A 12,703-nucleotide genomic window follows, 5' to 3' on the forward strand; every position below is an offset into this window, starting at 1 on the left:
CCATTCAGATTGTTAGTTATGGCTAAATCCAGAATTTCAGCTTCAGAACTAGCCTAAACTCCAATCCCAGTCCATATGATGCTACTTCTTATGGAATTTTTTTTCTTTCATTGAATAGACAAGCATGTTTATTTCTCATAGATTACTCCTTATTTGATTACTTCATATGTAGAATTGAAATATTGTTTTGTATATCCCACCCCATCAAATTTATTGTTTGAATATTATTTCATTATTTTTATATAATTGATTTCAAAAATTTACCAATAAAGGAGCATATTTTATAGCTCAGAGTTGAAATGAGGGATAGTTGGTGCTCTCTGAGCTTGGTTGTTTTCTTGCAGATGTTTCATTACCCAAACTAGGTAACATCATCAGTGCATTGAATAATGAAATGTCTACAAGAAAACAACCACACTCAGAGAGTACCAAGGACTCTGCATTTCAAAAATGTATTACTAAACTGTTTAATTGGTTAGTAATAACAGACTCAGACATCTGATTTGGAAGGGCATGTTTAATAACCTCATTCTAAAGGACCCAAGGATGCTGAAATTGTGATAAGCTCTTGTTCATTATATGAGAAAATATGTTTATGATGACATCCTTTGGATTGTCATGAGGACAAATGGAAGCATGTTAAAGCTGCTGTCTGGATGTGTTATAAGTCATTCCATGGTCTTCCTTGACCCATTCACTTTTCCTTCATATCTTTATTTTGCTATTTGATCTTCAGACAATACTTTTGTTTTTTAAAAAATAAGGAATTTCCTGATTATGAGAGTGATTCAGCCCTGCATTAACATACATAAATTTATTCAGCACTCATACATTCTTGACTTTCTTTCTTTTGGTTTGACATACCCTTCTTACAAAATTCCCAACAGCCCTGGCCTACAACTCATTTTAATATATTTGTGACAACCTCCACTCACAGTTTCATTTACCAAAGTGGACAGAAGTACACTTGTTTGTACACCTAGTTTAGGCTTTTCAACAAACACTCATTCTTGCAACAGGCCACATTCGACCTGTTCTTTTCTTCAAGTGTTTGTGTGCATTAACATTTCTCCATCTTTTGCCCAACTTTAATAAACATTCTACTAAGAGTTCATCTACTTGCTATTTTGCTCCTTTGAAAAAAAGTTCTTCAGTAGTGGAAGAGGATAAGTTCCAAAGCCAATACTTAGTTTCCAAGCCATGTTGTGGAATGAAATTTAAAAAAAAGTACTTTGTGAAAATAAAGTTCTTTCAGGTCTTTTAATAACTGCTTTCTGCCTTTAAATTTATTTGGTGATATATATGAGTACTGTTTTCTGAGCTAATCTAGAATTAAGTCCCTTTTAGATTTGTACCTGTGGAATTTTATAGATGCTAAAGACAGCAGAAAGATGATCAAACCGTTCAGAATCTGTCACTTCAAGAACTGCCAGCAGGTTTCTTTGTCTTCCACATCTGTAGTTTGGGACATTCTCCTGCCCTGTAGACAGCAAGTCCAGCATGCCCTCATATAGCATTCTTGCATTAAAAAAGTTCTCATAGATGTTGTAGCCCAGGGTGATGTTGGGTAAGAGCTTTGGATTCTGGTTGATCTCACGAACAGTCAAAAGAAAGGGCAGGATATGGTAGAAGCTGATCAACTCACTGCAACATAACAGATATTCAGAGTTCATCCTTTTAATTTAGATTTCATTTATCAATTCATAAAAGCATGCTATATTTGTATCTATAGATTTGTATCTATATAGTGCAATGCTGAAAAACTAATCATACATTCATCATTCAGTTAAAAAACAGGAAACTTTTGAATCATTTTTTTTGCCTTTTCCATGTGATAGACATCTTTGGAGATTTCTATTAGAGCAACACTCCAATTGATCCCAACTGAAGCTTCTTCCCAAAACAAACACCAAAGAGTTATGGTGAACTTGGTATATCAGGATCAGAGGAATCCTATGAAAATCACCAGAGCTGATCCTAACTATAATTTTCTCCAAGTTATGACTTGGGGGAGCAGGGTAAAATTGGGAAAATAATCCATATACATTTACTAACTCAGTTGGGAAAACTAGCAAAAGAAAGTGGAGAAGTTTCTTAACTATAATTGCTTCAGTCTGTTTAAATAAACTTTTGCAAAACCAAACATTTGTTTATTTTATTTACAGGTCTTACAGGGCTACCTATGACTCTAGGAGTCTCACAACAATCCATAATAGTTAAAAGAAGATACCATTCTCTTCAAAGGTCAATCCGGATATCTCAATCACAGCTCAATTCCCCATCCCAGTGCTTGGGAAAAGAACCAAATCTTCACAGTCTTCCAGAATGCTAAAAGGGGGTGTTACCAAGTATAGCTATATGTCATCATTGCATTATATTATTTCTTCCCATTATACCACTCAGAAGGTGACTAATTCTGGATTCAAGTGGTGAATTAGCTCTTGAGCAAGTGTGGTGTATTACTCATCTGGAGATGGTCCACTTCTCAACAAGCCACCTTTAGTCCAAGAGACTGTTTTGCTACAGGATATTGATGGCTTTGGAGTTATTGCACTATATTGAAGAATCTTTAATATTCTCCTCTCCAGCCAAACCATTAGCTTATTATGTCTCTATTTTGCTTGAATTTGGTTTTCAAAAGGTATTCCTTTATTTAAACAAAAAGTGAAATGGGAGTCATAAAAGCTTAGAAAACATGTAAAAGACATTGGTTGGAATGAAAGCTTGGGAAAGGAGGAAGGAAGGATAGAGCAGAGATATAAAAGAGGAGATGGTGGGAAACAGCCTTAAGAGGTCTCCTTCTACTCAAAAATATTGGATCACTTGACTGTGAGATATGCCATTATATATGTATAATGGCATAAATAAATATAAATATTTGCTGACTCTCCACAGTAATAATTTTGGGAACAGGCAGAAGCCTACCTAGAAAAAAGTCATCCTGGGAGAGTTTTGCTGAGGCTGACTTTTGTGGAGAAACTTAAAAGGAACTTTGCATGCTTAACTTTTGCGAAATCATCATAGCAATAGCACTTAAACTTATATACCATTTCACAGTGCTTTATAGCCATCTCTAAGTGCCTACAGAATCAGCATATTGCACCCCCAACAATCTGGGTCCTCATTTTACTGACCTCGAAAGGATGGAATGCTGAGTCAACTTTGAAGCGGTGAGACTCAACTGCCGAACTGCTGGCAGCTGGCAGTCAGCAGAAGTAACCTGCAGTTCAGCATTCTAACCACTGCACCACGATAGATAGATAGATAGATAGATAGATAGATAGATAGGTAGGTAGGTAGGTAGGTAGGTAGGTAGGTAGGTAGGTAGGTAGGTAGGTAGGTAGGTAGGCAGGCAGGCAGGCAGGCAGGCAGGCAGGCAGGCAGGCAGGCAGGCAGGCAGGCAGGCAGGCAGGCAGATAGGTGGGTGGTGGGTGGATAGATGGATGGATGGATGGATGGATGGGTAGGGAGGGAGAGGGAGAGGAAGAGGGAGAGGGAGGGAGGGAGGGAGAGGGAGAGGGAGAGGGAGAGAGAGAGAGAGAGAGAGAGAGAGAGAGAGAGAGAGAGAGATGTGCTTCAGAAGCCTTTTCCTAAAGCAAATTGGGAGAAAATAATAACCTGGTGAGGAATTGGGGAATGGAAAGTATTCCTAGAAAAAATGCATTAGAGCATGTAAAATAACCAGAACCCTGTACATGGAAAAAATTACATTTTCAATCGGTGGCTTGGTGGCTTGGAGAAAACATATGGATATAGTTGAGAAATCATTCCTGATGTTATTCCACTAATCAGGTAGTTTCCTGGCTTGTAGTAATTAAACTCCTTTTTTTCTTCTATTATCACCTTCAATGGACACTTTATCAGCATTGTGGCACAGGGAAATTTGGACAGAAGTTGAAGCAGAAAAAACTGTATTTGCAGCAGCAGCAGCATTTAACATGTATTGATGGAGATTCTTCCTATAGTTGTGTCTTTGGCACAGAGTTGGATCTCAATGCTCACAAAAGAGCACAACTGCGGTGAAGATGGTCCAGCTTGGCCCCATATCAAGGTAGACAAATCTGCAATTTCAGACTGGCAAAATCCCTGCCCAATTCTATCACATCCAGCTTTCAGCAGAGCCCAAGTTGGATACATGTCAGATTTTCAATTGTTGTATATCCCATTTCCATCACATCAGTTTACAACAAATGGTAGTGATGGAAATGCCATAAACTTTGTTTAAAATAGAATAAATAACCATAATTTTGATAATTAGAAAGGGAATTGGGAACAGTTGTAACACGTATGCAGTTGGGGAAAAAAAAACAATTTTGCATGACTCAAGGGCATAGTTCTAGTTTAAGACTCAGGAAGGGAACAATTCAGGGAAGTTTGCCTTTTACTCCGTAAACTTATTCCTGATTCTAAATTCTGCAATGTGCTAAAACAATTGAACACTTTTTCACTAGCCGGTAGGGACATTAGAATTTCTTATTAAATGAGATAATTTTCCTCAAAGAAGGTTGGATATTCCAGAATGGTTATCTCCATAAGTTGTAAAAAAAAAAAAAAAAAAACCTCATCAGAAGCCCCTGTTAAAAATTTACCTCTATCTTTCTAAATAGGGAAGACTATCAGTCTTCAAGGTTAGAGATGAGATCTGGTAAAAATTTCCTGGATGCTGCTGCGATGCCTTGGATTTTATTTTGTGTTTTGCTTTATTTGCATTGGCTTGCCATTAGTGCATTAATCTGAAAAATAGCCTTTTACTGACTTGTTTATGATGTGATCCTTTTTGCTGTCAGTTACATAGATTTCCTAGTAGGGGACTAAAAGATGGTGCTAATTTAGTGCAATATCAACAATGGCTGAAGGTGAAGGAGTTAAGAAAATCTGAAAAGGTACCATATATGCCGGCGTATTAGGTGACCCAGTGTATAAGATGACCCCCGTCTTTATCGCCAAGTCGCCTTCCTAGAACGTCGTCTTATACACCGGAAACTACCAGTATTTCCAGGGTATAAGACGACTCGGTGTATAAGACGAACCCCGTCTTTGGCGCCGAGTTTAGCGCTTCCGGAAGTCATCTTATACGCCGGCATATACGGTAACCCTATAGACCATGTTATGTGATGAACAGGTCTAAATACATCTAATTAGTATCCACTAATGAGACCACTACTCATTGCATCTAGAAACCTCCTCTAAAATATGTGATGAAACATAAATTAAGTAGTAAATTAGTTACATATCTTGTCTGTATCAACCCTGAAAATAGTCAATTGCTTCACAGAAGAACATGAATCTGATGTTCTGATTTATATATAGGAGTTAATGAGCTGCAAAAACATAATGGGTCAAGTTGTGACTATATTTCAAAATATCTTTTTACTGTACTTGGTCAAGGCCTAAGTTGCATGATTGTAAAATAGATAAAGAAATATTTATGGAGTCAAAAATGATCAATGGACAATAGCCATGAAGTGCTATGAAGCATGCTGTTGAATGGAAGCTGAAAGGTGAAACAAAAAAAAAGCCATTGTCTTTTGAGTCCTATGACATTGACAACAATGTGTACCACCATGCAATCTTCAAAAGATTAGGTTCAGGTTTTGCACACAGAAAATTTGGGGAGATCCAAGACAAAGCAGTTCACATTGGTCTAATGACAGTTCAGGTTCTTCCTTAGTGGAACAATTCTGTGAGTACCCAAGTAATTAGTAGTACTTTAGCTACCCCAGAAGATGAAATACTGATTTGTCAGAAGCAAGCATGGTGACTACTTGAAAGGACGTTAGCAGAAAAGACTAGGGCTATATGCTAGACTAGGAAGTTGAGAAAAACATATTGGAGAGAGACAAAGTACTTCCATACTCTTTCTAGACAATTACATAGGCATAAGCCATCTTTTTTGTAAATTAGTTAAGTTAAATAATTTTCTATCTTGTCATAACACATAATACTTCTGCAATGGGCCAAGCCTTCATGGTGACTACACACATCAAATGTGACTGGTTTTGTTTTGTTTTTGCAGAATTCAAAAAAAGGAGGTATTTAAAGGTGATATTTTAGTCTAATCCGGTAATTAGACTAATGTATCACCTCCTGAACACAGATATTCCAGGGAGTTGTCCTAAATACAGGAAGAGGCCTCATCCATACCAGAAGTAGGTAGCAAAGAATTTAATGTTTTTAGTGGCTAGTTAAAAACTGTTCACTTGTCTTAGCATATTGCAACATTTAGTATTTCAAGAATCACTTTGGTGAGTAAGAAGCAGTCAAACTTTCCAGAACCGGTCCCTTGAGGGAACACATAAACAACTTAAGTTTCAACTATGCCCATGGGTCACAGAGATTTCTTATAGAGAACCCACTATATCAATTCTCTCTCTTTATGATTAACAAAATGATGGTGATTTATTCTATTTCCAGAAAATCCACTGGAATTCACCTGCTCAGAAAGCCAACTGAGAATACTTAGCAATTTCCCTTCAACAGTACTTAACAAATATTTGGTAACTTTTCATATAAAAATCCTGAAAATAATTCCATTCCTTCAAGAATGTCAGATGGATTTATGTAGTCAGGGGCCTATGCTAGCATGACATTTTATGCTTCTCTCTCCATTTTTGCTGCCAGGGTGTCTCTCATCTTTGGTGAGAGAATATTGCTTCTCCTACTCTGAGACCAAAGACAGTGGCTTCTCTCTCAAAGAGTATTGCAGATTTCCCTCCTGGTATGGAAAATGCTGCTGCTGCTGCTTTTCCTGGTGCCCCATTTTCCCTGTGCAGCATTGATGATCAGATGTCAACTGAATGTGTTAGAAGGGGAAAAGTACATGTTAAATTATTACATTCCAGGAAATTATCTGATTAGTGGAATCATATCTACATCCAGTTCTGTAATTCAACCATATAGTTTCTTAATGCCTCCCACCAACAGATTTGTAAGGTAATTACTGATGTGCACTGAATATGATCATCTTCTTTTTAGTACAGATTCCCACTTCCTAGTACAATATCCCTGTCACTTTTTTTCCCTCCCCATGTGCTTTAAAGAAAACACTTATTCTATTTAAGGCATATCATGCATTTTGACAGGTTTTTTTTTTAACTCCTGAGAGCTACTGTCACTCTCACAAAATAGTTGTAGGGTAGATGGAGCTTGGTTCTTCACAACATAGAGTCATGCCGGGGAGAGTCATTAGCTGAAGGCAAAGAGGAAACCCTTTTCACCATATCTTCTTATTCCCTACAATGTTGTCTATGATACACTTCAGTCTCTCTCTCTCTCTCTCTCTCTCTCTCTCTCTCTCTCTCTCTCTCTCTCTCTCTCTCTCTCTCTCTCTCTCTCTCTCTCTCTCTCTCTCTCTCCTCTGTCTGTCTCTCGGTCTCTCTCTCTCTCTGTGTCTCTCTTCTCCTGGACATAGTCCTCAACTGTTCACTTGTAGATTTATTTTGCATATTAAATCACAGGCCAATTTACAGCAATAAATATCTGACTATATTTCCTACATTGCAATGTAGTGAGAATGAGGATCTCATAACCTATTAACCTCCTCAGCCCTTCATGAGATGACCCAGATGAGTTTTTAGAATGACCCTTCCCATCACTCTTCCAATGACTTCAGAATAGATTTCAACTGTTCATGTAAAAGATAGAAATATAGCTGATGATTCATAGATTCCCTTAAAAGGTTACCCCCAAAAGATATGCCTTTATGAGCCAAAGATAAAAATTCATATAAAAATGAAGATCTATTAATATATCTTATCTTGCAGTAAGTTTGTGAGTTTTGTTCATGTCCTACCCTTTGTCTTTGCCATTCATGAGATCAACCAGAATCCAAGGCTCTTACCAAACATCACCCTTGGCTACAACATTTATGAGATACTTTTCAATGCAAGGATAACATATGATTCCATTATGGATTTGCTATCCATGGGACAGGAGAATGTCCCAAACTACAGTTGTGGAAGACCAAAAAATCTGTTGGCTGTGCTTGAAGGGACTGATTCTGATCTCTTCAGTCATGTTTCAGGCATGCTGAGCATCTACAAAATGCCTCAGGTATGAATGAAAGCTCAAGCTACGTTTTTAAAAAATAATACTTTTCCATTATGCACCTAAATAATTTTTTCTTCACTCTGGAGTCAGTTTACAGCATAGCTTTTGAAAGATACATTGATTTTGCAGAATTCCCCCTTTTTACTGCTGAAATAGATTCAGACTATCCATACTTCAACTATACTGCTGAACTGGATTCAGACTATCCATATATTAACTGTAGGGTTCTCAATGACACATGAAAAGCACACCTTTGCACTTGGAAATAACTTTAAATTAAGCACTTATATTTGTTCCTAAGAGCTAGATAAACACTCATCTTTTCTGTTTCATCATAGATCAACTATGGGGTTATCAGCCACATTCCTGAACAGAAACATCATTTCCCTTTTTCATACCGGATGAGTCCAAAACAAGAACCTCCTCACTTGGCAATTGTCAAACTTCTCCTCCATTTCCAATGGATGTGGATCGGCCTTGCTGCTCCAGACAATGAAAATGGAGAAAAGTTCAGAAGAACTTTTACAGTTGTGGCTACCAAGAAAGGAATCTGTGTTGCATTCTCAGAAATCCTCCCTGTGTTAAATAAAAAGAAAACAAAGGCCCTTCTTCAATATTTTAGCAACAGCCAAGCAAATGTTATTGTTTGTCAATTAGATTTTCAGGCCTCATTTATACTAACAATAATAATACATGATATTGAAAAGACTAATGAAATATTTGGAAAGAAAGTGTGGATTACAACAGCTTTGACAGACATAGGTGTGAAATATTTTTATCAATTTGTTAATCTCCAGCATAAACACTTCTTGTTATCCTTCTTAACCCAGACAAACAAAAGGACACAAACTTATGATTTAAATACATATTTCTCTATTCTAAAAACATTTGTGAAGACAGCATTTCGATGTTCCTATTCAAGCCCAAAGTTGTCAAAGAGAATTTGGGGAAGGTGCACAGAAAAAGAGAACTGGGAAATCCCATCCCATGATGTGGTTGCAGACATTTTGTCTGAGGATGGCCACAGTATTTCCACTGCAATCCAGGCTGTCTCCTGGATTCTTCATCTTGTCTTTTCTTCTCATCTGAGTCGGAGAAGGATGCAGGTTGGCAATCATTTGGTATCTCAGGTAGTACAGCCATGGCAGGTAAGATTTTCCTTATTTAAAGTTCTAGTGACAAACCATTCAATTCTTCAGTTTCATGATGGGAAAGAAATGACCAGGACATGGGGTGGAGTACTGTACAGTTTCCCAGTTTTTCATGTGTGTTCTATGTAGGGTGAGAAGAATGAGAGAGGGAGATTTCCTATGTCTGCATCTTTTAAACTGAATACTTGTGCTGGTTTAGGATGCTGTAAGAAAAAGGAATGATGCCTCAATAGAAAGTCCCATTCCACATCTATAGATTAAATAGCCACCAGGATGTCGCAATAATCTTCAAATTCTCCTTGATCATCCAACTTTGACTTTGTCTTCTGTGAAGATCTGGACATCTCAAATCTGTCCCTCTTCTCAATATCTTCAGGGAACAGCCAGGTCAATTGCTGAAGTTCTCTTCCTTCTTATAATACAGAGAATTGATGTGGGGGAGAGGATTTTGTTTCAGATGACATAGACAAGGGGATGAAGAACAATCTCCAAGCAGAGGAGGAAGAAGGGAAAGTTAGGTAAGAGAGATGAAGTGAAAAGATTGCATTGGCACACCTACCAACGAAGATAGAATAATTTAGCATCAGGTTGCTGAAGATGATTCAAAGACAGAGTAGAGTCAAACTTCCAGGCAAAGAAATTTGGGATATTGGTGTTTTAGCCAAATCTATCACCAAAGATGGTTGGCACTTTAGATCAGTATTGTGGAATCAGCCATAGTGAGATGGCCAGCTTACCCAGAGTCAGATAGCTGGTCAAAATATATTGTGATCTGAGAATAGCAACTTCATAAAAGGGATCAGGCCAGAGTTATAAAGCAAAAGGGGAGACAGAGTTAACCCTTACTTGGATTCTTTTTGCCAACATTTGCAGACAGAGGCACTGAGTTGAATCAGATTATTTTGAATTAGGATTCATAAGGTAATGTCTGTCATTTTAGCTTCATCCTTTCCTAAGAAACTTTCAGCTTTACAATCTTTCCATGGATAATATTTATTTGGATGAGGATGGAAATCCTGTTGCTAACTTGGATATTATAAACTGGGCAATGTTTCCCAACAAGTCTACTGTTGGAGTGAAAATTGGGAATATAGAAAGAGAGACCTCTTCAGAAGTCAAGATCTCCATCAATCAGAGTGCCATCAGATGGCCAACATCATTTAACCAGGTGGCTGAGTTGTGATTATTATTGTCATTTTACTATTTATCTGCTCCTATAGATTGAAATTGAAGGCTTGCCACTCTGATGGAGGGTCCATGTTGAAAAAGGGTTGGGATGAAGGACTCACAAAATCCCTATTGTTAAGTGTGTGGGTGCCAGAATTGTTCTTGGGCAGGATGGAAATCATGTGGTTGGTTAGTCCAATATTACTTGTATATAAGGAAGTTAAGCAGGCCAATAAAGCCATTTTAAGGCAGGTGGCTTCTTCCATGACGGATCCTGCTTTAAGACTTGAATTTAGGAGACAGATGTGGGCAGAGATACAATAGGTTATAGTGGATGTTGTCCTAGCAATTGCTGAGATAGGAGCAGGCAACCTTTTGCATTTCCTGCTTTGTATTACATTCCCCATTTTTTTTTATTGTTGGCCATTCATGCCAAAGATGATGAGATGTGGTATCCATAGCATATGTTCAGAGTTCCATCTGAACTGAGTGGACTTTGGACAAAATGGAATAGGTTCTCCTGCTTGAGCAGGGGGCTGGACTAGAAGACCTCCAAGGTCCCTTCCAGCTCTATTCTATTCTAAAAATCATGCTGAAAATCAAGCTTTTGGGGGAAAAGGATGGTATTTTCAATGACTTTGTGACAAAAGTATTTTCATCGTATTTGAAAGAATCATTAAAATTACATGCTTGAGTTTTCTAAATTGGAATCTTCTGAATTATTTTCATAAGCAATACCTTAATTTTTATACTTCTCCAATTTTTTGTTTAGAAGGCACCTTTTTCTAGGTGTACTGAAAGTTGTCTCCCAGGATACATCAAGGTGATGAGAGAGGGAGCACCGGTTTGCTGCTATGACTGCTCTCCATGCATTGAAGGAACAATTTCCAGACAGGAAGGTGGGTGACTCAAGACCAAAGAAGACATCCCATTCAAGTATAAACCAAACCTGACCCTGCTTAGCTCACAAACTGAATCAAGTTTGTCAAATCCTGCCACCTGCTGAAAGACATAACCTACTTGTGACCTATCAAACTATTTCTCTCTAAAAATGCCCCATGATCCAGATAATTGTGGTTGCAGATACGTCTTCCTAAGACTAGGTCATTCTTGTGATTATTGAAGTATGTTCTATCAGCATAAGACAAATATTTAATTATAGGAAATATATGTTTAGGCAAAACATAGAAATCATTTAGGTTCAGAATTGGCAGCATGACAAACAGGGAACCTAGGATAAACAATGTTCTACCTATACTTCACTGCCTTTTTTTGGTAAATAAGTTATGATGTGTTAAACATTACTGGATTCACTACTTACACAGCAATTACTTATGTTTCTCAGATGAAGCCCACTGTGAAAAATGTCCAGATGAGCAGCATTCCAATAAGAATGGAGATCAATGTGTCCCCAAGGTTTTTAGTTTTCTGTCTTATCAAGAAACATTAGGTTTCAGTCTGGCTCTGATCGCCTCTTTTTTGTCTTTTACCACTGCCTTTGTCCTGGGAATCTTTATTAAAAACCGAGAAACTCCTATAGTCAGAGCCAACAACCGGGACATCACATATATTCTCTTGGTCTCTCTTCTTCTGTCCTTCTTAACCTCCCTTCTATTCATTGGTCACCCCAAGAAAGTGACCTGTCTCCTTCAACAAACCACCTTCAGTGTTGTCTTTTCAATGGCAGTGTCTTCTTTGCTAGCAAAGACTGTCATGGTGGTGATAGCATTTCTGGCCACAAAGCCAGCCAGCAGGATGAGGAAATGGCTGGGGAAAAGTCTTCCCAACTCGATTGTCTTATCTTACACTGGTATTCAGATTGGTATATGTATCATATGGCTGGGAATCTCTCCTCCCTTCCCAGATTCTGATCTGCATTCCCAACCAGGACAGATTCTTCTAAAATGCAATGAAGGATCTGTCATCATGTTCTATATCACACTGGGCTACCTGGGCTTTTTGGCTACCATCTGCTTCTTAGTGGCTTTCCTAGCCCGAAAACTGCCGGGGACTTTCAATGAAGCCAAGTGGATCACCTTCAGCATGTTGGTTTTCTGCAGTGTTTGGATCTCCTTTGTCCCCACCTACCTGAGTACCAAAGGAAAATATATGGTGGCTGTGCAGATTTTTTCCATCCTGGCCTCCAGCTTGGGTTTACTGGTCTGCATTTTTGTTCCCAAATGCTACATCATTATTCTGAACCCCCACATGAATACCAAACAGCACTTAAGGATGAAAAACTTTGAGAGGTATTGATTAATAGTACTTTTTTCTAAATAATTACTAATATAAAATAAAATAGTTTGGAAATAAAATTCTTTTTATGTGTTCTAATA

General features: G+C 37.9%; 1 protein-coding gene across 1 annotated transcript; it reads left to right on the forward strand.

The window, feature by feature from the left end:
• Positions 1-1,919: 1,919 nt before the first annotated feature.
• Positions 1,920-12,623, forward strand: LOC120313423 (vomeronasal type-2 receptor 26-like). Its single transcript, XM_039355336.1, has 5 exons — positions 1,920-2,018; positions 3,865-4,019; positions 7,764-8,052; positions 10,141-10,336; positions 11,713-12,623. Exons 1-5 carry the CDS (start codon positions 1,920-1,922, stop codon positions 12,621-12,623), a joined length of 1,650 nt encoding a protein of 549 aa, XP_039211270.1.
• Positions 12,624-12,703: the final 80 nt, after the last annotated feature.

This window comes from Crotalus tigris, unplaced genomic scaffold, assembly GCF_016545835.1.
Source record: "Crotalus tigris isolate CLP2741 ecotype Arizona unplaced genomic scaffold, ASM1654583v1 scf7180000018682.9941245338:1185362, whole genome shotgun sequence".
NCBI lineage: Eukaryota > Metazoa > Chordata > Lepidosauria > Squamata > Viperidae > Crotalus > Crotalus tigris.